The following is a 25,674-nucleotide window of genomic DNA, read 5'->3' as shown; positions in this document are numbered from 1 at the left end:
CAAGGAAATAAGGGAAAGCAAAATGGTGAATAATTAACCGAAAAGGGCTCTGATTGAAACAGGAAGGTGGATTTTCACCAAACGTGGGTAGATGATAAAATTTTGCCTCTGATTGTAAGAGGCCTTGTGTGAAGCTGCAGCAGTGATGGGTTTCTGTTAGGTTTGGTCTGGTTTTCTTAAGTCGTATCCCGCTCCTTGGTAATGTGGAATGTGGTAACTGCATAACCACACAAAATACTCATGCTTTCTGGATCTTTGGTCCAGTCCATAGAAACGTAGATAAGGGTATATGTGCAATGTAAAGTGTTAAGCATTTCAGTGTTAATTTACTTTGATGAGCTATTGTTCATGAGCCAGGATAGATTGAATATAGATCAACCTGTTCCTGGGTCCTTTAATGCAAATTGTCTGTTTTTAATTTCAGTTTTTTATTCCTGCTGTGTTTTGGATGTGGATTATAGAAATACAAGCCAGAAGTACAGGAGAAAGAGGCCGATTATGAAGTATTCCCCTTCCCTTGTATTCTATTTCCAAAACTGGATGTACCTCCATTCATTCACTGCTTATCCAAGTGAAGTCCAAGGGGAAGAGGCCTGGAGCCTCAAGCTGTCAGATCACAAGGCTGGGCAACACACTGAATGGAATGCCAGTCTGTCACAGGGAACAAATACACAGTCAAACTCTGTAGGCACTTTTAGGAAGAGATCAGTTAGCTTGAATGAATATCTCTGGACCACGTATGGAAACCCATGCAATGTACATGACTATACATGAACGTATAGGCTTTCATTTATGACAACATGGCTGGTCTAGTTGCTCATTTTCAGCCCCTGTGGTAACTCAGGATTATAACCAATTTGGCAACTAACTACATGCAATGCAGCTTTGTTAATTATTCTGGTAGGTTAAATCACAGGTGCACACCCTTATTACAATACCAATTAGTGAAACACAGGCGTGTAAATCAGAGGATTGAAGCAGCTGCCAGATTGCCGTCCGATTTGTACAGGCTGTTTGGTGTTTGACATTATTAGTCTGGTTCAGTTTCATTTCCAGATTTGTCAGCATCATTTGAACACAGAGGGTATGTTTCTGGGCAGGTGTGGTGATGGTGGACATTGATACTGGTAAGGAGTGAGGAAGAGATCGGTTTTACATGGGTCTTTTGCCTCTTCATGACCAATAGGAGAGATGGCAGAGGAAATGACCATCACTGAGATGTGCTAGCCAGGTGATCCTGCTTAATGGAGCGACCCTCCTCACAAAAACCAGGGTTCGAATGAGGAGGATAAGGTCCTCCAAGACTGCTTTAGAGTAAAGTAAAGTCTGCCACATCTCATCGTGGAACAGAATTACTATAAACTGACAGACTGCTGGCAATACTCCCATGTGTGTTGTGACCGGAAGAACCAGCTTATAGAGGAAATTGGGTAGTGAGCCAGCACTGTCGAGTTTATAGTGTGCAGTAAGGAAACGTATTATCTCTCAGCTGTCCTGAGCTCGTCAGACATTAACCGTGCCTGCGTTGATCGTGCCAGGGAAGTGCAGACACATTTGTTCATTGCTTCATTGCAGTTCTGTTTTTTGTGTCTGTCTTATAGCGGACACACTAAGATGGGTTTCAGTGTTTGGTGGTATTAAGGTAACTCCAGAAGTGAACACGTAGCATTACATTAACACATTACATTACATTTATTTATTCAGCAGACTTTTTTTTTTGTCCAAAATGACATACAAGTGAGGCAAATACTGTAGTACATAACAAACATACAGTTGCCCAGGAGTCAATAAACGTAGCTAGACTAAGCATTCAATTTAAATCCAGCAACAAGTGTAAGCAGAATTAGAGCAAGAGCTATACAATGCATTTTAAACATAGCAAGAACATATAAAAATACAACCAAAAAGGCAAAACACGACCAGCTCTATACTGTAATGTGAGGATAACATTAGACAGCAGTATTAGTTTATCTTCTGGAATTCACTGCCCACCATATGTTGTTTGTCAGAATTTTTACTCTATCAAAGCCCCAGTTATCTCCATTTTATCTCCATTCTGTTTTCATTTGTTAATGTCACAGCTGTGGCCAGTGTGTTTCCAGTAAGGAACCGCAGCCATTAAAAGCTTGTTTAAACTGCGGATGGATCCACAAGATCAAAACTCCGTCCATCATTATGATCTGTAACAAAAGCTTTTAAGTAGAATCTGAAAGTCTGCCGATTTTACAACATTCCAAGCTCATTTTGCCTGGATGAAAATGACTTGAATTCCTGACTTGATCCTCAGCACTGGCAGGTCTGAATATAATCTGCTTTTTTTGTATTTAAGGCCTATTATAAGTTCATGTAGTACTACACTGGTGAAAGTGTATGTTGGGTGTATAACAGTACCAGTCAATGATAGTAGTAACACACTTGTTGTGAAACTGATCCCAAGAAATAATGCCTTATAATGTATTATGTAGTTATTTGGCTTATTGATATCAGAGCAGGAACACCTCACTGTTCTGTGGCAAACCCATCATCATATCCATACATGACTGTGTGAGCTTTCTTATTGATAGAATGAGTGATCAGAATCCTGTGGAAGTCCCTTAGTTGGGTCATCTTTAAGTGGGGAGTCTAAAATAAAGACAAGGGTCCTGGCCCCAAAACTCAGACTTACAAACTTCATGAGGATGTCTAGTCAGCGAGGAGAGTTCAGGATACTCGTGGTGCTGATGGCACGACTCAGTTGTTATTTTTGTCACTAATTAGCTGACTGGCTCATTCAGTTATTGTTGTATTGTGGTGGGCTTTTGGGGCATTGTACTCCTCGATTACAGTGTTGTTGTTTTCTCACTCGCCCTTGACCGGTGGACTGTCTGTTAGCACCTGAGTGTCCTCTACCTGCTGTTGTGGCAACAGCCGCATGGGTCACAGGGGACTATGCCATTGGGGCTGGAAGCCTGTACAGAGCCTGGGGCTACCTGCAATCAGGGGCGCCGCTAAGGGGGGGAAAGTTGGGACAATTCTAAGGGCCCACGCCCTTTAGGGGCCCCCAGAGATCTGAATGGGTGTGGTAGGGGGGCCCAACCTCATATTTTGTCATAGGGCCCAAAATTGCTAGCGGCGCCCCTGCCTGCAATCCTTTCCCATCATCCACTCTGTCCGTCTCCATCCGGATCTTCAGTTCAAAGGCAACTTTATTAATGCCCAGGCAATTTGGTGTTACAATAATGATTACTTAACATTCAAGTAAACAGGAATACCAATATCCCAAGCAAAATCCACCAGGCAGCAAATCATCCTGTGAATGCCTCATTTTCTGTTGCTTTCTGTTTCTCTCCTCTTTTTTTCAGTTTTGCCTTTCTTTCTGTTTCTCCCAGTTTCAAAATTGAAAGGAACTCCACAGGAATAACAAAAGGCTTAGATTGCCAAAGAATTTTGTCAAATAACTTGTTACTGCAGGCAAAGGGACAGCTGGGAACTTTAAAACCCCCACCTTCTGCTAACAGCATCACTAATGCTCAAATATTCTCTTTTTAATATTATTAATGTTTCTTAAATTTTCCACTTCAGTTACTCTGAGTTGCTATCACTGTGGGGGCAGTTTCTCAAAATTTCTCCCCACCAAGATGGAAAAACCCAAGTACACTCACACATGCCAAATATCGGTAAACACCACACCGTACTTGTCCTGAGCTGAACTTTGTCGTCTTCTCTTATCAGTCTGTCCTTGCTTAATGATTATACATGAGTAAAAAGGCATTTATTCAGGTCATGTTGCAAGCTTAAAAAAGCTATTAAATTTGACCCCACTTAAATCAGGGTTTTACTGTAATTATGGTCCATATAAATGTTTACCTTATTGCAGACACATTTGCTTTTAAAGTAGAATCTTAGCTAATTATTATAGTTTATTGGTATAATGCTACACATTCTATTAGAAGATTATTCACATTGGCTATGAATCAACTGGGAAAGATGTCATATTTATTTCTTTGTCTTATATTCGCATATAATAAGTTAACCGTGAAACAGACACATTAATTGTGTAACTCTTCAGGACAGGGTTAGCTAGTAGATCCTGGTTGTTTGCTTGTTCAGTTCTGTCAAATCATCACCTTGCCTAACATCAATTTCCTCATCCTCTGAATTTAAAGCTGTTTATTGAGTCATTTCAGTCTGTAAACCAGAGTCATTTCACCCAGGATTTTACAGTGTTGTGAAATTCCCTGCTATGATCAAGGCTGGCATGACAAACACGTGGGAGATGACAGAGTGTCGATTCAGACCGAGCAAACCGCTCTGTGTTCTATAAATCATCATTTAAATGATCTGATATTCGAGTATGTACTTTCACAATATTCCATGGTCTGAAATGCCTGTGAGGCAACACGCAGGTTTTTGGGAAGAGGGGCAATGGACCAGAGGGGACAAGCAGCAGGGCGAGCAGTTTCTGTGTCATGAAATCTCCAAGGCAGAGTGGGTGTTTCCTGCCATGGAGAGATGGCCCCGGATTCGCTTTGTCATCTGATGCACGATGAGACAACAACATGAGCCCTCTGTTACAGCGAAGCTCCACAATATGGCCAAACAACAAGGAGCAGGCTGCGTGTGCACATGCATGGTGTCTCTGTTATTTTTTTGCGTGTATGTGTTTTTGTCTGTCTGGACAATTTTTTTTGAAAAAATGTCCCAGTGAGTGCAACCAATCCTGAAAAACTGGTTTGCTTGGGACCTCTACATAAAGCAAATGGCATTTTCTCAAAAACTAAATTGCAGAACCATTTATTTTCTGTCTGTCTGCATTTAGAAATGGCAAATGGAAATAATAAAGAGAAAGTTTTGCGTGTGCGTGTGTGTGTGTGTGTGTGTGTGTGTGTGTATGTGTGCTTGCGTGCGTGCATGCATGTGTTGATGCACCAGTATGCTCCTCGATCGCCCTGCCCATGCAGGGACCTGGTGGCGCCAAGGGAGTTCAGGTTAAAGGTGGGCGTGGTCGGCAGCAGCAGAAGCACAACAGCAAACGTGCCGCCCCCCCCCCAGACATGGGCTGAGGGCAGCCTAATTACAGACAGCAGGGGTGGCGCCTCTCCGAGTGGCCCGGGCACACAAGATGCCCAAGATCCTTTTAATTACAGCCAATTAGAAGCTCAGCACGCCGACCGAGGAGGAGCCTTCTGAGATTACGGCGGGCCACTCTTGTGAAACACCACATCGCTCCATGGGCGCCTTTGTGAGCTAAATGTAGAACAAAAGCTTTCCGAATCGTTACCCACCACCCCACTCTGTGTTTCCTAAACACTCTGCCTTTCCAGATTACTGATGCTCTTCCCCTTCTTCCGACAAACTGGGAGTAAAAGACTATGTCAGGTTGGTTCCTGGAAGTCGACCCCTCTCACGAGACAAGTAATATATTTCTTGGTAAATATCAGACTTGCTAATGATCTTTGAGACCACAGTCAACCTATTCCAGTCTCCACAGATCAAACACTCCCTCGCCTGACATGACCTGTTATTCAAGTGTGTCCAAATACATGTAATCTAGCCAAGATTTTCATTTTAAACTTTTTTTGCGGTCATTACTTTAGCTAAAATACCTGTGATTTCCATGCAGGAGCATCAGTAACGTGCATGCAGGGATTTCACTATTAGGAGCTACAGAGACTTTTCCCGCCTTTTCCTGCTTGGCTAGATGGGCGTCAGGTTGGCTGGCACGAGTGTAGACATGCACTGGGATATTAACTGTTTGAGCGTGCAGAGACTTGTGACCTCAAACAAGGAGCCCAGACCTGTATCGACTTGACCTCGCCAAAGAAGTATCAACCCTGGTCAGGTGATATATGCGCTCCTTCGGGCTAGCCTGAGAGAGGCATGCTTTGGCGGGTGGGGGGGGATGGGTGCACCTGATATGAACTATTTCCACATAGCTGCAGCAGCTGTGCAGCGTCGCGGTTCTACCGGAAATCCCATAGACGGGGACACGCTGCTGGTATGTTGACCAGGCTGCTTAACCTAAAATGATTCAGCTGAAACCTTTTTGAAACAGCAGCATCGATGGCTGAAGGGTCGGTCTGAAAACCAGGATCATGACAGGCAAAAACCAATACTCATAACAAAGATCGAAAATTTCTGTTTCTTTCTGCTCTGCAGGTCTGTGGATTCTCTGCGAGGTCTTAGAAATGTCCACGTGGCATCAGGTCATAACTGATAATTACATGAGATGCCTGGCACTAGGAAGACACTAACAGTTTCGTAGTTAAGGATTGATCTTATGCCATTATAGCCTGAAACTGAACCTCTCTTGTAAAGTATCCAGCTGTATAAACAGAGAAATGATGAACTGTATGCATAACATTGGGAGAGAGTTCAATTAAATGTTCATGATGATGTGATGATTAACGTGAAGACAGTGATGTGACAGTGATGATGTCAATAACGATGTTGGAAAAAGTGATGTCCTCGACAGGCATACATCAGTTAGACGTGCTAGCTCTTGCTTTGATTGGATACTCACCTTCAGACTGGCAGGCACACATACCCATGTCTAACTGGACATGCAGGTGCACTCTGCAGCATGCTTACACCTCTGTCTTCACGCAGTCAGTCAGCACCCATCTGACATCCATCTGCTTTTTGCATTGGTGCAGTCTCTTAATTATTTTGTCATGTTCCCCATATGTTGGCAGCTGAGATATAAGTCTGTCCTGGTTGCAAAGCATCGTACTGGTTTGCTTACCCTCATTGGCTAAGCTTTGTCATCAGGGGTTGCAGGTTATTCCCCAGAGCAGAACCCATGAGATGAACGATACTGAACAGTCTCAGCATCAGTGACAGGACTTACTGCACCGATAATGTGCTTGAGTTGATCCTATCTGCACGTATTATGTGCACTGGTCTGTGAGATGATATTGAGAAGAAAAGCATCTTCCAAAAGCCATGCAAGGCAGAGTATAAGGGGTGAAGTCTTAGGAAAGACCTGCCCTGGCATGACAGACTAATGTCAGCTGACATGAGCCAGGTTGTTTCCTTCACAAATAAAGCTTTGTACATGTATTTTTTTTTTGTGTGTTTCCATGTACCTTGGCCAGGGGGGTCAGCATCTCATCATAAATAGCAACCACTTGATGAAGCATAATTGCACAGATTATGAAGTCATTGAGTAATCCCTCCTCACACAGGAAAGTCAGGGGCATGTCACCTGTTTTTTTTTGCTCCACAAATAATGATTTCTTAATGTTTGCACGGGATTAAAAGAGCTGCAAAGAGACTCGTGACCCACACCATGTAGGAGCAAGCAGATCTGAGTCACTTCCACTTTCATTGTAAACAGAATAAGGTGTATTTTAATGAATGCAAGTGTTGACTTGAAAACTCCATAAAAAAAACAAAAAAAAACATTCTCCTGTCCTCTTCTTCAGTATGGAGATAAGAATAATAAGAATGAAAGAACCATCTTTGTCTGCCCTTCTTAGTAAGAAGAGACGAATGGAAGACCCCTTTAGTAAAACCAGAACATCTGTCCTCTTAGTGGGAAATGAAAACCAGAAGGACTTGAGTCATCTGGTCTTAGTAAGAATTAATGGACATACTCTACCTTTCCTCTCTTCTTAGTAACGTCAGAAGTAACTCTCTCTCTTCTGTCCACATTTTAAAAAGATGATGCTGTCTCTGTTTTCCTCCAAGGAATATCAGATTCTGGTTTTGCTGAAAATGTTTTTAAATTTTATTTGTTTACAAATCCATAATCACTGAGTCATTCAGTGTGAAGGCAATGTATTATGGTCTAGTCAGATCACAGAATTCTGGGGATGGGAGGAGAAGTGAGTTAGATCACAGAGAGTCACCTGTAGGGTAATTAGGCGGCAACATGCCGCTACCGTAGGGCACCAGGCAGCCCTGCCGGGTGAGCAGCGTTCCTCGTGGTTTCACCTCCTTCCTGCAGTGGTTACCATGGGGAGAAGGATGGTGCAAGTTGGCACATGATTGACACAGTTCCGTATGAACGTGTGCATTCGGAATTCCCAGATGTCTACCAATAACAAAAACAGTTTTATTTCCTGATGTTAAGATCATGATGATGCTGAAAGACAGGGGTGTAAACTGGGGTGAGGCCAATGGGCCACTGGCCCCAGCTGCCTCCTGCCCTCTCATGTCACTCAGTAATTGAAAACTTTGGCTAATGATAAGGTTATCCCCCCCCGTATGAATTTTGGTCCCTCTTGTGCCTGCCACCTTAAAAAAAACCTAGAATTGACCATGTTGAAAAACATATGTTTGTCTCTTAAATGTTTTGAATCTGTGGAAAGTTTTGTCCTAAGACTATTCAAAGTCTTATTCTAACCCTTATTAATTCATTTAGGGTTGTGATGGTGAGCCTGGAGCCTTTCCACAGAAGCACAGCATATAGGGCAAGAGATAACCTAAATGGGATACCACTTGAGGGCCAAAGTCCACAAACACTATGCGCAGCTCAGTGGAAGAAACTGGAGTACTTGAGGAAACCTGTGCAACCGAAGGAGAGCATGCAAACACTCAGGCTAGGAATAGGATTTGAATGGCCAACCCTGGAGGTATGAAGTAATGTTAATCACTAAGCCATCTATTTTATTTGCGATTATTATAATCAGGTTTGTTGCAAGAAAGAGACTTGTTTGTGCCCGGGTTCATGCTCATTTAGCATGGGTTTGGTCAGGCATGAAATTTCAGGTCAGACAACTTGACTGTGCTGGGGGACAGGCTCCACATTTCTGCTCCACATTGTTTAATTGGACTGACACACACACACACACACACACACACACACATACACACACACACACACACACATACACATACATTCATGAAGGAGAAATCCGAGATTCTAAAGTTTTGGATGCTCATTCTTCTCCATTAGTCTGCAGTCTTGGCCTGCAGTTTTCATTGGGTTGGGGAAACCTTTGGTGTGCTTTCAGTTTGTGCAAGCCCTGTGTTTTACTTATTCATATTAATCATACCTGTAATTAGACCTTAGATAACTCAGCATCTCTAATGTATTGCTAGTTTGCTCTAACTCAGTAATCAGAGAGAAATATTCTTGGAATTTTCTAATGAATGTTATCTTAACACGGAATAACCATTGTGATGTCTGTCTTGCCTGTAAACAGAGTAACGCTTTACTTTAGAGTCTAACTAGGCCTTTGGATTTTTCTTTAATTTTGAGTCTGAAATGATGTGATGAAGGTTAGGTCTGTCTGCCAAGGATACCAAAGGGCTCAAGCAAAGAGATGGATTAAAAGTTGGTAGCAAGTAGTGCCAGGAGATAATTGTTGCCGCAAATGGATTTATAAGCTAAGGCTTAGTGACCTCATAAGGAGCTGCTCTGTTCTACCTTTCACTGGTATGCTTTGGTATGCGAAAATATCCAGATAAAACTGTTAGCTTCCTAAGTACTCTAAAATAAGAGCATCTACTAAGCAATCAAAATGTATAAGCAAAGGACCAGTTACTGCCTCTTTTAAACCATAAAATGCTCTAGTGTTAATTTTTGGCAGTTTCTGTGGAAGCTTGTGTTTGTGTTTTGACTTATATGTGCATAAGATCATCAGATCTATTGTGTTTTGAATTCAATCCAAAGTTGCCTTGGTTGTCATCCTCATGCTACTTGAAAGTCAGTTCACTGGAATACTCTGAGGTTTAAATCCTACCAGACTGTACCCATCTCTATCATTTTTATTGGGTGGTACTTGTTTACTATAGAGTGATTTTATGAGAAAATACCATCGTCATGGTATTATTGTTCTTAGCCTTTTTAATGCAAAGGAAAAAAAGATTAAAAGGTTCACTCGCACATGTGTGAGTGTGTACACATGTGTGCCAGACCAGACTAGAGAGCCTCTTAGCCCAGCTTGGAGTCCACATAGTGAAATTGGCAGCTAGTTGAGGGCTAACGCTCTGGATGCAGCAGCTAGCAGAGCAGTAATGCTCACACTCTGGAAGCAGCAGACATTTTGACAATACTGCTCACTTACTTGAAACAGAAGCGGTCTTTGTGTGTCATAGACAGAAGTAAGAATAACCATTCATTTCTTAAGTACTAACGCACCCACACAGGAAACTAGTTCGGTTCCTTACTTTCTGGAAGCACTAGCTTATTTCACTGCTGACACAAATACTTGCAAGACGGACTCCCATTTATCCATCTATCAATTTCTCATAACCAAATGCAGCACAAGAACTAGAAACACAGGAAGGGATGGGAAGCATCAGTTAGCTTAGTGCTAATGCTTACACACTGGTAACAGTAATTAGATTAGCATTAATGTACACTGCTAGCAGTAGCTAATCCTGGGGTAATTTTCCAGACATTGGAAACTAAAGTGACCAAGAAAAAATAAAAAATCAGTGGAACAGCGGAGGTTCCCATGCAGCTGAGTGGAAGCTTTGCTTCCCTGGGGGTCCAGATGGCCCTTTTATAATGGCTATACTGGTGCCTGTAAAGTCATAGATAAAAAGAGTCAATAAACAGGAATGGTGTCATTTCTCCATCATTTCCATGGAAAATTACCCTGGCTCATGCCCTCAAGCCTAAAGATCTGCATCGTCCTGGATTCAATAATGACAAACAAAACTGGGACTTGATGATGCCTTGCAGATTTCCTTCTCATGTCATGGATTCATAGACAGGGTGTTTGTCATGACAAATTTTGTATTACAGTTTATTAATTAGTTAAGGTTAGTTATTTTGGATTAAGTCATACATTCTCCCTGGGCTGAAATTTACCCCTGTGGTGATGTGGCCTGGGTTACATTTCTGTGCCAAAAATCTGCACCCTATATTTCTGTAGCACATTGCGGTGTCACCCACCCTTCCTGTGTACTGTAAATAAGGGTGCCACCCTGTTGGTGTCACGCTTGGTGACTTGATTGTCACTGTTTTAAACAAAGCCCAGGTCAAAAGGCAAAGCGGCCCTCACTTGTTTTCATGTTTTGATTATGCTTTCGTTCCGGAAGAGAGACTCTCCTGTTCCTTCCTGACCTATTTGTTTGTGCATCCGCCCCTGGGTGCCTGTTGACCTGTTTACTCAGCCCTCTGCTTACTTAGGTTTATTTTCGCTGAGGGATAGCTGACAATTTTTAGTGACTTCTTGTTTTGACAACTGAATTTCCATGTTTAAAAATACACTTGGGGGAGGAAAGCAAGTGGCTGTGTCATCTGATGTCCTGTGACTGGACCTTGTCTGCTCACTCCACCCCCAGCCCCCACTGCACCTTGCTGTTATTATTACTTTATTCAGACGTCACCGTGTTTGCCAGCATCTGGAGTCTCAACACCCATGAAAATCAGAAGTCGAGAGGAAAGGAGCAGGCACTGTTAAGGTCAAACAGGCTTTTTTATTTCACATTGCCATCGGCACTATATGGACAAAAACTATGGGACGCCTGGCCATTATACTCACAGGGACTGTTATGAAATCCCATTTTATATCCATATGCATCAATATGGAGCTAGTCCCCCCTTTGCAGATAAAATAGCTGCCATTCTTCTCGTAAGAATTTCCACAAGATTTTGGAATGTGTCTGTTGAATTTTTGCCCCTTCATCCAGAAGTGACGTCCAGCACTGATGTTGGATGTGAAGGCCTGGCTCGCAATCTCTGGTCTAGTTTATCCCTATGGAGATCGACAGGCTTGATGCAAGGGTTTTGTGCAGGCCAGTCAAGTCTTTCCACACCAAACTTACCCAACCATGTCTTTATGGACCTTGCTTTGTGTGCTGAGGCACAGTCATGCTGGAGCAGAAAGGGGCATACCAAGATATTTTGTAAAATTCTATGCTTCCAACTTTGTGGGAACAGTTTGGGGAAGGCCGTTTTCATAGAGCACCAACGACATAAACAGTGTTCCAGCTAACTCTGGCATGCCTCCAAAAGTACTGTTGCTAACCTTCTGAAGGTCCTTCATGATCACTCGAAGTTGAGAACAAACCACTCAGGCAAGTAAGCCCCAAAGGTCTCCCTGTGGTCTGTATGAAGGAGTGATCTACACAGGAAAAGTATCTTTGAGCAAGTTCTTTGAAACTTCAAGATAAAGCATATGTTTATGTTCTGTGTAATGAATTTAAGTCTGTGCAAAAGGCCTTGAACTTTACCTTACAACGGCAGTGAAACAGCAAATATTTTTCTGTTTAATTTTTTAATTTGGTTTCCTCCAGGTACTCCGGTTTCCCCCCACAGTCCAAAGACATGCTGAGGCTAATTGGAGTTGCTAAATTGCCCGTAGGTGTGCATGTGTGAGTGGATGGTGTGTGAGTGTGCCCTGCGATGGGCTGGCCCCCCATCCTGGGTTGTTCCCTGCCTCACGCCCATTGCTTCCGGGATAGGCTCCGGACCCCCCGGGACCCAGTAGGATAAGCGGTTTGGAAAATGGATGGATGGATTTTTACATTTTTAACATGGTGGTTCAGTGTGTAGCATTATGGCCTCATGCCCTCAGTTATGGTACCAGATTCTTGTTATCAGTTCTGTGTGTGTGTATGTGTGTGTGTGTGTGTGTGTGTGTGTGTGAGTGGGTATACCTATCCTTATGGGGACACAATGTCCCTATAACATGATAAATATCAGTTTTTTCCCCTTACGGGGACCGATTTCCTCTTGTATTTTGCTTGGTTAGTTATGGTTATGGTTAGGGCTGGGTTGGGGTTAAGGCTGTCATAGTTAGCGTTAGCATCTTTCGCATAGAAGTGAATGAGCGGGTCCCAAAAGGATAGGTATACCCGACTGTGTGTGTGTGTGTGTGTGTGTGTGTGTGTGTGTGTGTGTGTGTGTGAGAGAGAGAGAGAGAGAGAGAGAGAGAGTTTGCACTAGACCCAATGTTTACATAAGTTTTCTCCAATTACCTTTGTCTTCTTCCATGGTCCTGAAGCATATGGTCATATGAATTGGTTTCTTTAAATCTCCCTTACTGAATGAACGGCATTCTATCCAGAGGGCCCCCTGACATGTGTCCAAGGGCATAGCTAAAAATTCTGAACCCACTGAGAAAATGCAGAGCAAGGAGAACGGTCCCCCGCTGCTGATTTCGCTAAGTACAACAGCATTTGGTGCCCCTATAAAGGGCTGGGCACCTGAATCCATGTCCCTCCTGCACCCTTGCTTGTGCCCTTTGCTTCATCCAGGAGGAATTGTGTGATGGGTAAAGATGGAAGTTTTGTGACCTGTTAGACCCATACAATGTAAAATGTTGTCATATAAATTGCTCAAAAACTCTAAGCAGTATTGTGTAAGCAGAAATGGACAAAGGGGAGAAGGTATTGTGTAAGCAGAAATGGACAAAGAGGAGAGGGTATTGTGTAAGCAGAAATGGACAAAGGGGAGGGGGCAACATCTGCACTATGGGGCCAAGTGCCTGGTTTTGAGGTTTTCTGTGACCACATAATTCTGGGTACCATCAAAAAGAATACACTTATCATCGAACACAATAGCCCAAAATACAACACCTCACTTCTTCTCCAAAACAACATGCACGCCACCCGGGGCCATAACCAGGATTTTTAAAATACCAAAGGTCAAAAGTATTAGCCCTTCCAAATTGTACCCTATAATGGACCACAGTTATTGGAGTTGTAGAATAAATACTGAGGACTTGACCTTGATGTCTTCAGTGGTAGGTATGGGTATCACCCCAACCATCCAGACAGGTCATATAGCCATCCAGATCAAGAGAATCTGTTGAGCTGTCTTGACCAGTGGTTCTCAATTGGTTTAGCCTCAGGTTCCACATTTTTCCTTGGCCATAAACAAGTTTTTAAATTTTGAACCAAATTTAATTAATCAAAAGAGCAGTAATAGTAGATAAAACTTGTCAGCTGGAGGGGGGGTACTGTTGATAAAAAAAAATTTTACTTCATACTTCATGACCCATTGAAAACTGCTCCACTTGAGAATCAGTGGGAGGTTTTTTATTTACTTCAGAGCAGACCAGCATCTTAGTAAAATCAATATCCAACCACCCTGAATAGCTCTTCCATGGTCTCCGTGTCACCCTAACTGAGGAGCGATGCCCACTATTCCTTTGGTAGGCAGTTTAATCAGACTGTTTGCATTTCATGCAGTACTAGTTCATGTGGGTATTGGGCTGCAGATTCCAGGTTAACGACAGCACAGAGGCTCAGTGGGTAGCATTAGTATCATAATTTGACCTTTCTTATCAGTACAAGACTGTTGAACCTCCATAACGGCTTAAAAATAGTCCCGTCTAGCTAATGGCCTTTATTATCAGTAGGACTTTAATTGCAGGCACAATACTAATTCTAGATAGGTGGATATTCCAGGGTTATACTGAGTTTCTGAAAGGTATCTTCTCTTGATTTCTGCCTGGATTAATGAAGTTATTAGGTTGTATGAGAAAACTCTATAACTTTTTCTATGAATGTTATGTCATCATAGTGTCATGATTCATAACGCATTATAATGCATTCATAATGCATTATAAACATGGCAGTAAACATTTATAAAAAAGGGCATGACATTATAAATACACAAATACATAATTGAAGGTATCTATAGTGCATTATAGATGAGAGCTTCATTGGAGCTTACGAAGTATAATAATCAACACTATAATTCCTGACTGTCGATAAAAGACACTGTAATGCTTTACTAATACTTATACCAACCATTAGAACACATTATAAAGGTATCTGTACACCAGTGTATTATAGGTGACACCTTCAAGTAAAGCATTGCAAAAAAATCTACTCTATATGCTGAACTTTGACCCCAGAGAAATAAATAGCTGTTCACCCTCTTCAGTAGCAGTGGGCAGGTTGATTTTCCATTGTGGTGGAAAACAGAGAGAGGCTGCAAACAGTGAGCCTTAAACAAAAAAAGCTTGGTGCAGGAAGTGAGTAGCACAGTGTGACACCACATTCATGATTAAAAATAGATAGCCCCGTCTTGGAGAGGTGTGGAAGGGGGCCAGAGAGGAGCACCCCTTTCATCCAGCACCCCCATCCCTTCTCCCAGCAGACTCATTCTGGGACTCTTCTTGAGACCAGGCCGTGTGTGCTTCCTTGGTCTTAAAATTCACATGGTACTTCTGGCCTGACAGCTGGAAACCACCACCACTAACACCCCCCCCCCCCCCCCCCAACCCCGGGTAAAAGGAGAGCAGGTGTCGAGGCTGTGAAGCTGCGGAATGTGCTACACAACCAAATTTTGCACGAATATTAGGCTGCGGATGCCTAGAGTCTTGTGCGGAACCACAAAGGAATGGCAACCAGGCTCTCAATGGTTGCCTGCACTTATGACACCGCAAAGATAGGTAAAGATGTTCTGAGAATATCTGGAAAGCTGAGAATATTTGCACTGGTCTGGAAGAATTTGGACTATGATACGCCAGGCATTACAATTCAAGTAGATGAGACAGCTAGATGATTGAATGTGCAGAGGAGAGATATATAATTTACATTTACATATTTAACTGAGGGGTGGCATGGTGGTGCAGTGGTTAGCACTGTTGCCTCACACCTCTGGGACCTGGGATCGAGTCTCCACCTGGGTCACATGTGTGTGGAGTTTGCATGTTCTCCCCATGTCGTCGTGGGGATTCCTTTGGGTACTCTGGTTTCCCCCCACAGTTCAAAAACATGCGGAGGCTAACTGGAGTTGCTAAATTGCCCGTAGGTGTGAATGTTGTGTGAGTGATCCCTGCGATGGGCTGGACCCCCTCCTGGGTTGTTCCCTGCCTCGTGCCCAATGCTTCCGGGATAGGCTCCGGACCCCCCGCGACCCAGTAGGATAAGCAGTTTGGAAAATGGATGGATGGATATTTAACGGATTCTTTTGTCCGAAGCAACATGTGATGTAATTTTGACACCTCTGTACCCCAAACCTCTTGGACTGCTCTGTCTGATAGGTAATTCAAACCAGCCAGAGTCATCCCTGTGATGCCAAGTTGACTAATGAGCACAGAGAATTTAGGTGTTACTCAGTGAAAACTGGAATGCTCAGCAGAACACATTTACCACCAGAACTGATGGAGGAAACCCACAACTGGGCTATAACAATAATTATAATGCATTATGAAGTTATGTATAGTGCGTTACAGATGCCAGCTTCATTAAGCATTCATAATGCATAATACACATGGCTATAATGTGTTATGCCTTTTGATGTTTATGAAGTTTCATGAGTGCATTATTATTTATTATGAATATGTTTATGAATTACTAAAAGCATGGCCCTTAAGTAGAATTTTTGCCAACAACTCTACTCCAGAGTTCTGATACCACAGCTACGAAGTTCAAAATTGTGCTTCCAGAAACATGACACAGGCAAACAACCACAAATTCAGAAAGAAACCCAGCAGAAAAACACTAGCTAAAATGGGACTCTGAATCGAACTGAGCCCAATGCTTACAAAGCAATGAGACTATAGGGAAACTATAGCGAAAAGCTCACTGTTCACTTTCAATAGAATGCAGAACTTCCTGCTTTCTCTTCAGAGCGAGGTCACATGGACCCTACTTAATCAGCAAAAGCGTGGTACAGCTTTGATACTGGAGGTGTGAAAATCTGTTCAGACAGTTGCCTTCACAGGATTGCTAATGATCTATGGCAACATAAAATAAAGATATTTGATACCAATCCAGCTTTTGGGGCATCCTTGGATGTTTCCAAGCAAATATCAAAATGTACTTTTCTTCAGCCTTGCACACTCTACTGAAGTCATGCTTCTGGGTCTTTCTTAAGCGTCTTTATTCATTTCATAACTGATAATGGCAGAATGAGAGTCACTTCTGAGCTATTCAGGAAGAGGTATAGCCCACAGAGCCACATATCCCCCCTCCCCGCCCCCCAATTCCACATAACCAAAAGCTTTAAGCCAAATCGTAGCAAGCAGGGGATGATTCTGGCAGAAATGTCTCTGGTACGTGGAAAATGATGAAGTTAAGAGCTGAGGAGCAGAACATAAAGCTGGCTCTATCTGATTTGTCATTCCTACTGGGGGTGGCAGACTTCTGTCAGAAAGGGCCAGTGGCTATGCAGATGCGGAGGCATCGCAATTAGTAGGCAAGAGCTCAGCCCATCACCCCCATCTTTTCCCCATCTACTAGCAAAAACAAAAAGGAGACCATCGTTTCAAAGCAGATCTCGTGGCTGTGGATAGGAGTTCAGCTGAGGTTATTTGCACTTGTGTAAGCGGGACAGGGGGGATTGTGTTCCAGTGTTTTGGGGCTTTTTGTGCGGACCACATAATCAGAAACATCTTGTTCTGCGCTAAGGTCTTGCCAGGGAAAACAGTGCTCCTCGGGCGTGGCCTTGGAGTGCTGGGACAAACCCTCCATCATTAGCTGAAGAGGAGTTAGTCACCAGTATAAGTTTGTTTATGGCATTATATGAGTATGCTGCATATAGCGTTGTTTTTTAAAACTTCCTGTTTGAGTCTATGACATAAAGACCTGCAGGGAGACTTCTGCTTGAAAATGAACTTTGACAGTGAGAGACAGCATGCATATATAATGATGTACTTATATTCTTCATCTTTGGAGTCCATGGTGGTATATAGTAATTATTTGTTGCCTATAGCTTCCTGAACCAATAACTGGCTAATTAGCAAATAATGAAAAGGGACTCAAACATGTACAATGGCTTCCATATCGTAACTGACTATTCCATTAATCAGGAAGGATATGCACTGGTACTGTGATACTTTTTGGACTTAAAAAACATCTGTGATCCCATGCTGCCTTCTCAATAATATGGTAGATTTAGAGTAGTTACAACCCAGGGTGGTGGTTCTCAGGCAAGGTCCTGGTTGATCAGTGTATGTGGAAGGTTCCCATGTCTATTTACACCACCAACAACTTCAGCACTATGAAAGAAGACAGCGCTTGTTTAGTGTAATAATTGATCTACCCAGTGTTTTGTACTCTTTTAAGTTCCCTGAAAAGCTCCAAATGCCGCAGCCCACCGGGTCATTGGTTAAGAACTTCTGCCTAGACAGTAAATATAGAACCCCTGCTGGAGCAGACAGAAGCATTTTAATAGTCATAATAAAGCTGAACCCATTAGTTATGGTACATAAATTTAGGTTCTCTGGGAGACGCATGGAGCCCTGCTCTAGATGCTGGAGGTGAAAAGGGCTTGTTTGCGATCTGGTGGCCCCATCACTTGCCCCATGGGCTATAAAAGATAAGGGGGGGGGGGCAGCTACAGCTGTCCCTTTAAACAGATGGTGGAAAAGGCAACTGCTTAAATGTTTGCAGAGGCATTTTACAAGCCTGGTTTTTGGCTAACTCTTTGCTCAAGCTCCGAGTGTCAGTTAGCTTGTGGTGAAAAGCAGACTGAGGAAACTTTGTGTTGGCAAAATGCAGGTAAATGGGGCTTTGGCAGTTCCAGCTGTGGGACTGACTGGTGGAAAGATCCATTGGGATGCCCCAGTATCTCTACAGCACCATATTTTATAGTCCTTCCTCCATTTTCCCCCAGTCTGCCCCACTATGCCATTATATACTAAGCCCCTCCCCACAAGAAATTTAAGTATTTGGAGGAAGAATTCTCACTGGGTATTTTGTTCAATACACTGTCAAGTAGCTCATTCCATCCATCTTATGAAACTTCTTCTGAATTTTCTCCAGAGCTCACAATGGCTGTGGTTCAGTTCAACTTTCATAAAAATTTGCATCACAAATTCATCTACACCAGACAGCCCCCAAACACAGGCTTTAAATCAGAAGCAGTATATTGCAAGTTGAAGGCAGTCTTCACACTGTAAATCAAAAGGATTGTTATTACTGTAAAGGGAGTTGTGACACTGTAAATCAGGGGCATTCTAACTATTGTGAAGTCTTGATACAGTAATTCAAAGGTATTTTTACTTTTGTAAATTAAAGGCAGTCTTGGTAATATAAAACAAAATCAGTGTTGATTCTGTAAATCAGAGGCAGTCATTATACTGTAAATCATAGGCTGTAGTACTACAATAAACCACAGGCTATTCACTGAGGATATGTTTGTTCCTACATAAAACTGGACCTGAAAATGCAGCTATGAAAGATCATGGGTTGTAGCTAAAGGTGAAGGCAGTTTTGAAACAAAAGCAGCTTTGTGCCTAAGCCCCCTCTGAAGGAGATTAACCAGCCACACAGCTATAGCATAGCCGCCTGTGGTAGAGGTCATCATACCTCTCATGTACTTCAGGTGTTCTCCCTGTTTCTGTTTCTAATCATGATATTCCTTGATTCATGCTTGCCTTAGTGCAACATATCATCAAAAAGGATTCAATTCAGTCTGGTAGGGTGGAGCCCCATCCTACTGGCTCTGCTCTTGTGAATGAAGACCATGAGGACAGGGTTACCTGGGGTCTCTTCCTCTTGTCCAATACAAATTCTTCCTGCTCTGGCACATCAACACATGCAGTCGTGTCGAGGCTGGAAGTATCTGGGACAGGCTCGTGGGTGAGCTGCCAAATCATCAGAAGCAAATGTGCAAGAGAGAAGAAGTGAGGTGCAGTGAGAGAAAACACCACCAACCCCAACAAATCTTGGGCTCTTTTTGCTTAGAGATGGTCTACTACATTATTTCTTAATTGTCAATTAGCAGAGGACATATTATAGTGTACAGTGAAGGCCAGGAAGGTAGCTATGGCTTCACCCTTAGCCAGCAGAGAAGTATCATCTGAGCTTTACCAGTACATCTCATTGAGTTTATATGGAAATATCAGTAAGTATCTGCAGTGGACCACAAGGTTTGGTGATTTAGTGGTTCTGCAGTGGAGCACAAGACTTGGTGATTTAGTGGTTCTGCAGTGGACCACAAGGCTTGGTGATTTAGTGGTTCTGCAGTGAAGCACAAGGCTTGTTGATACAGAGGTTCTGCAGTGGAGCACAAGACTTGGTGATTTAGTGGACCTGCAGTGGGCCACAAGGCTTGGTGATTTAGCGGTTCTGAAGTGGAGCACAAGGCTTGGTGATTTAATGGCACTGCAGTGGAGCACAAGGCTTGGTGATTTAGCGGTTCTAAAGTGGAGCACAAGGCTTGGTGATATAGAGGTCCTGCAATGGACCACAAGGCTTGGTGATTTAGTGGCCCTGCAGTGGACTACAAGGCTTGGTGATTTAATGGCACTGCAGTGGACCACAAGGCTTGGTGATTTAATGGTACTACAGTGGACCACAAGGCTTGGTGATTTAATGGTACTGCAGTGGACCACAAAGCTCAGTGATTTAATATCTCTTTTGTTCCTCCAACAGATGGCAGTGTTTTGTGTGTATTTCTGAACAATTATGATTTTTCACCCCTACGCTGTTGCAGCGAACAACTGACAGCAGACAGCCACAGGGATAGTGTCACTATCACTCAGTGAAAAACAGACACACCTACAAGACCTCACATGTCCAGGAGTACTCACAGCCACATGAATACCCAAAGAAATATTGTGTTTGTATAGTTATGTGAAAAGTTTTTATGCAAATTTCAATGGTTTCATGTATCTGGACATAAAAAAATCATATGGTCCTTAGCAGGTCTTAAAATCAGGCAAATAAAACCTCGGACGAATAAAATACATGACATATCATACCATGTCATTTTATATATATATATATATATATATATATATATATATATATATATATATATATATATATATATATATATATATATATATATAATTATTTATTTATTTATTTATTTTTACAAAAAGTAAGCCAAAATGCAGAAGCAGTGTGTGACAAATTAAGTACACCTGTACTGCTTCCATAGGAAATAAAAGGGTAAGTAGCAGGCAGGTGCTGCTAATCAAATGCACTTGATTAATTGATCATCAGCAAGGGTAACCACCTCAAGAAGAAGTTTTGGTCTGGAGAATTCAGGTGTGTGTTAACAAAATGCCAAGGAGGAAAGACCTCTAAGTAACCTTAGAGAAGCAAATGTTGCTACTCTTCAATCTGGGAAGGGTTATAAGGCCATTTCCAAACAATTTGAACTCCATCGTTCTACAGTGAGAAAGATTTTCAGCTGCCAATCTTCCCAGGAGTGGATGTCTCAGAAAATGTATCCCATGCTCAGTGCTCATAGAAATTGCAAAAAAAAAAACCAAGAGCTACATGTCAAACTCTACAGGCCTCAGTTAGCATGTTAAATATTAACGTTTGTGACAGTACAATTAGAAAAAGACTGGACAAGTATGGGTTGTTTGGAAGGGTTACCAGGAGAAAGCTTCTTCTCTCCAGGAAGAACATGGCAACATGGCTTAGTTTTGCAAACTTGCATCTGACCAAACCACAAGACTCCTGGGACAATTTCATTTGGACAGATGAGACCAAAGTGAAGATGTTTAGCCATAATGCACAGCACAACATTTGGTGAAAACCAAATATGGTACATTAGCAGAAATAACTCATACCAGCTATAAAGCACAGTCATGGAGAGGTGATGATTTGGGCTTGTTTTACAGCCACAAGACCCGGGCAGTCATTGAGTCCCCTGTATAGGAAAGTACTGTAAAGATAGATGTGAGTCCATCTGTCAGACAACTAAAGCTTGGATGAAATTGGTTCACGCAACAGGACAATGATCCCAAGCACACCAGCAAATCTACAACAGAATGGCTGAAAAAAAAAGGAATCGAGGTGTTGCAACGGCCTAGTCAGCGTCCAGACCCAGGGGCGCTGTAAAGGGGGGGTAAACGATGACGATTCTCGGGGCCCATGACTGAACCCCAATAAATGTGTTGGGGGCCCTGTCAAGATTCTTTTCATGGGGCCCAAAATCCTTAGCAGTGCCCCTGTCCAGACCTCAACCTGAATGAAATGCTGTGGCAGAACCTTAAGAGAGGTGTGCATATATGAATGCCCTCAAACCTCAATGAACCAAAGCAATGTTGCAAGAAGAGTGGGCCAAAAATCCTCCACAAAAATGTGTGAGACTGCTAAAAGTGCTTCAAATTCAAGCTATTGATTCATAATTTTTGACACATGGTTTCTTCATTTTGGCTTCATTTTTTGTAAAATAAATAATGCCCTGGTGAAATCTGTTGTGTGTTTTACAACTGAGGTTAGAGTTAAATAATTTTCGAATCTGGTGAGAACTAGATGATTTTCATTTTATGTCCTGATATGAAAGACCACTGCGATGGGCTGGCCCCCCATCCTGGGTTGTTTCCTGCCTCATGCCCATTGCTTCCGGGATAGGCTCCGGACCCCCCGTGACCCAGTAGGATAAGCGGTTTGGAAAATGGATAGATGGATGGATATGAAAGACCATAGACTAAAGAGGATTTACTTTCTTTTCACATGACTGTACACACATCAGCCTAATGCATGTTTACTCTGATATACACATATAAACATACACATTCTCAAGGTGCCCATTATGAACAAACATAATCACATGTTCACATAGACATGTACACTTCTATATGTTACATTTGACGATGTAACACGTTGTAAAATGAAACTAAAATAAATAGTTGGCAGCACTTTTAGCTATTTATTATTTTTTTTTAAGAAAGTGGTTTAGTGTGTCTCAGTAACACATAATCTCACAATGTCTGCTTTTTCAGCTGCAAGTATTATTGAAAATTTAACCCAACAAGCTAAGCCTATTCACACATGGGACACAAATAGTACATTCCTGTCCTGTGAGGCCTCACCCATTTCATCATCGACCATCCAGAATCCATGTGAGATCTTCCCCGATCCAACCACTTCTTTTACCAGTTCTGACCTGGGACTGGGGGTCTGTTTTCTTATGTCTTATTGGGTCTCCTTAGGGTCAGGCCTTTCCAGAAAAACATCCCTGGAGTGTTTATGACCCCACACGTTTACAGTAGCTCATATATCAGATTTATACCTTGTTTGTCTAAAACAATGTATGGCCCCTTTGTGCCGTGTTATCTTTCAGAGCAAGTTGGCGTGTCCTCTTTGACTCACTGACGTTTCCTTTCGGTCTGACAGCTGCACCAGTCAGCCGTACATGAGCGCTGTTGTGGTGCGCCACCCTGGTTTAGCTCTTCTTTCATGTTGTTTTCACAGAATGAGTGTGTGATCAGGTCCCCTGCCTCTTTGTAAGGACAGATGAACTGAGAATGTGCAAAAGAGCCTGATTCAAGGGACACTGTCATCTTCATTATGGGCTGCCTGCCTCTGTCCTGAACCAGATACATGTGCTGAAGATGAGTTTAGTGGGTCTTATCTAGCATTTGTTGTATTGTCATCAGTTTTCTCTGGTAAAATAGATGTTGCAGCATACAGTTATAGTGAGGCGTGAGTTGCAAATAAAATGTGTTAGAACTGAAGAAAATAAAATTTCAATTGGGAATTTTTTGTCCTTTGCTTATTTACTGCAGGATCCCAAGCTGGAGGAATCTCATTAAGTGTGATCCCTGAATTTTGGTCCTAAAAGACAGGATTTGTGGATCTTTTGAGGCCTTTGCTTCAATGCAGTTTTTTTCTCTGCAGTGCCTTGTCACAGCTCCTCTAATTATCAGGTCCATTTGGCTCCAATTTGGGTTCAGTTTGAGCCAGTAAACATTTATAATTTCCTGTTGTATTCTTTCTCCCCCTCACTCCCTCCGCTCATACACACCGAGGGGAATGAGGCATGACAAGGTAGCGCACATGCCCCCAGTCCCTGGCAGATACGGGCAGGCACACTGTGTGCCCCTTGGCATGCATCTGCATGTGGCTGTCTGCTGTCCAGCCTGGGCGGGGCTCTGGTGACCGTGAGAACACTATTAATCACACAAGGGCCGAATGGACAATGGTCCGCTTCTCAAACATGACAGTAATCGTAGCTTACAGCATTCTCTGCATAAAATAACCATTACTGGGGGGCATGATTTCCTTCCTCACATAAAAAATATTTAGGTCTGTGTTCTGTGATTTACATTCCTTTATTTTGCCCTTTACCAGTATTTATATTTTTCTCTGAATTACTTGAATGGCATGTAAATGCTTTGGCAACACTGAAGTATTTTGTTTCATGCCTACAAATCACTCTCACTGCAGTCGACAGACAAAAGGGAGAGGGGAAGGGAGGCCTGATTCTTGCCTGTTTGTTACTAAAATGTTGAGTTTTGTCAATATAAACCTAAAAGACCGAAAGCAAAAGACACGCCATTGGCTGAATGAAGATATATCAAAGTGTTACCCGAACACAGTGCAAAGCTAACATTAAAGTGTCCTGTCCAAAAGGTGGTGCTGATGGATCGGAAGCTGGACGACATCCTGAAGATCGTACTGGAGCGGTTCCGGAGCCAGGCACAGCTGTCACCGAAGCCACGGGTCGCCGTAACCAAACGCTGGGGAGCCAGCATGGAGGAGGGCCAGTGAACTCACTATCACCGCCTCACTTCGACACGGGATTCCGGTGAGCGTGACCTCCGACCCCGCAGTGAGGTACCACCTCCTGATGTGTCCATCGGTCAAATCAGAGCTGCGTGCCGCTGGCAGTCTTGTCTTCTGGCCTCCTTCAGGAGTGACACAGTGTGAGCTCAAGTGGTTTGTCCCATAACAGGCCGACAATATGCTCTCTGTTCAATAACAAAAATGAACCTCTAGCTAGTTTATTTTAATTTATTTACTTATCTCAGTGTGTGGGTGGTTGTTGATGAAACTGGAAACTTGAAAACAAAAAAGACAATGTTTGAAAGCAACACAAAAAGAATGGTGACCCAATCAAGGGCAAACGACTTGGCAGAATTTTCTGGAAGTACACTGTTACTGCCGGCACAGTTCACAGTAAGCTTCATACAACCTCTTTCCCCTGTTGTGCTTCTTATCTATGCCACATACATGTGTTCCTATTTAGAGTGTCACATGTTTTGTTGCCTGTTTGCTGTTTCCACGGATCCAGTTGGTCGACTGTTTTGCCACGCGGCATCTAGTCCACAAACTTTGTTCCCCATATTTTTCAGCTGCGGTACAATCTGTGCTAGCTGCCTGTTTGACCGCTGTGCCAACGACAGGCCTGCAGAGCCCATGAATCAGTGGCGAAGCTGACGGGAGGGCCGCAGCAGGGTCCCTGGCGGTGCCGTTTGTCTGGAGTCGAGCTACAAGGCTCCACAAAAGACTGGTCATTTTAACATTCCTCCCTGTGGACGGCATATCATTCTGCTCCCAAAGTAGCAATTAAAATACTAATGCCAGAGAATTCGGCCACATATTTCATGGGTTTTGATGGCGGGGGTGTGAAATGGCGGGTAAGCCCCATACTGGACGCTCTGTTGCTCAGTGCTATCTGTAAGACTGGTACCAGTAGTTTCATCCATGGAACTAACACTCATTTCATTTGAGTTTTGCTTCCTCTCTCTGTCTCAAGCTTTGCACTCTCTAATATTCGTGGAGCCCTTTCACATATAGAACATTAGAGAAAGATCTGGGGACATTTCGATGTATTAATGGACTCCTGCCATAATGAGAGCATGAGCATGTTTGAGAACAGAATGGAAAAATGGGATGCTACCTAGCATCCCCTGCAGTCTTGAAATTTTACTCTTGTTTTTTGTGAATGTTGTAAAAATGAATCTTGTTAGCCGGAATGTATTTACAGATAAAAAATTACTGTATGTATGAGGCCCACTGGTCACCTGTAGCGTTTTATAACACAGGCACATGATCTGAGTTTCCCATTGTTATCAGGCATTCTCGGAACAGCAGAATGTGGAGGAATGACTACAAATAGCACAGAAAAATACCTCAGAG

At 42.8% G+C, this 25,674-nt stretch overlaps 1 protein-coding gene across 1 annotated transcript in view; it reads left to right on the top strand.

Moving 5' to 3' along the window:
* The window catches only part of kcnq1.2 (potassium voltage-gated channel, KQT-like subfamily, member 1.2), a 117,919-nt gene extending 92,488 nt beyond the window's left edge, over window positions 1-25,431 (top strand). The window contains exons 20-21 of the mRNA XM_049007882.1: window positions 24,166-24,340; window positions 24,888-25,431. Coding sequence (XP_048863839.1) covers window positions 24,166-24,303 — 138 coding nt within the window. The 3' untranslated portion in view covers window positions 24,304-24,340; window positions 24,888-25,431. The remainder of the gene's footprint in view (window positions 1-24,165; window positions 24,341-24,887) is intronic.
* The last annotated feature ends 243 nt before the right edge of the window (window positions 25,432-25,674 follow it).

This window comes from Brienomyrus brachyistius, chromosome 3 (genome assembly GCF_023856365.1).
Source record: "Brienomyrus brachyistius isolate T26 chromosome 3, BBRACH_0.4, whole genome shotgun sequence".
Taxonomy (NCBI): domain Eukaryota; kingdom Metazoa; phylum Chordata; class Actinopteri; order Osteoglossiformes; family Mormyridae; genus Brienomyrus; species Brienomyrus brachyistius.
The sequence above is the reverse complement of the archived record's forward strand: the minus strand, read 5'-3'. Positions and strand labels throughout refer to the sequence as shown.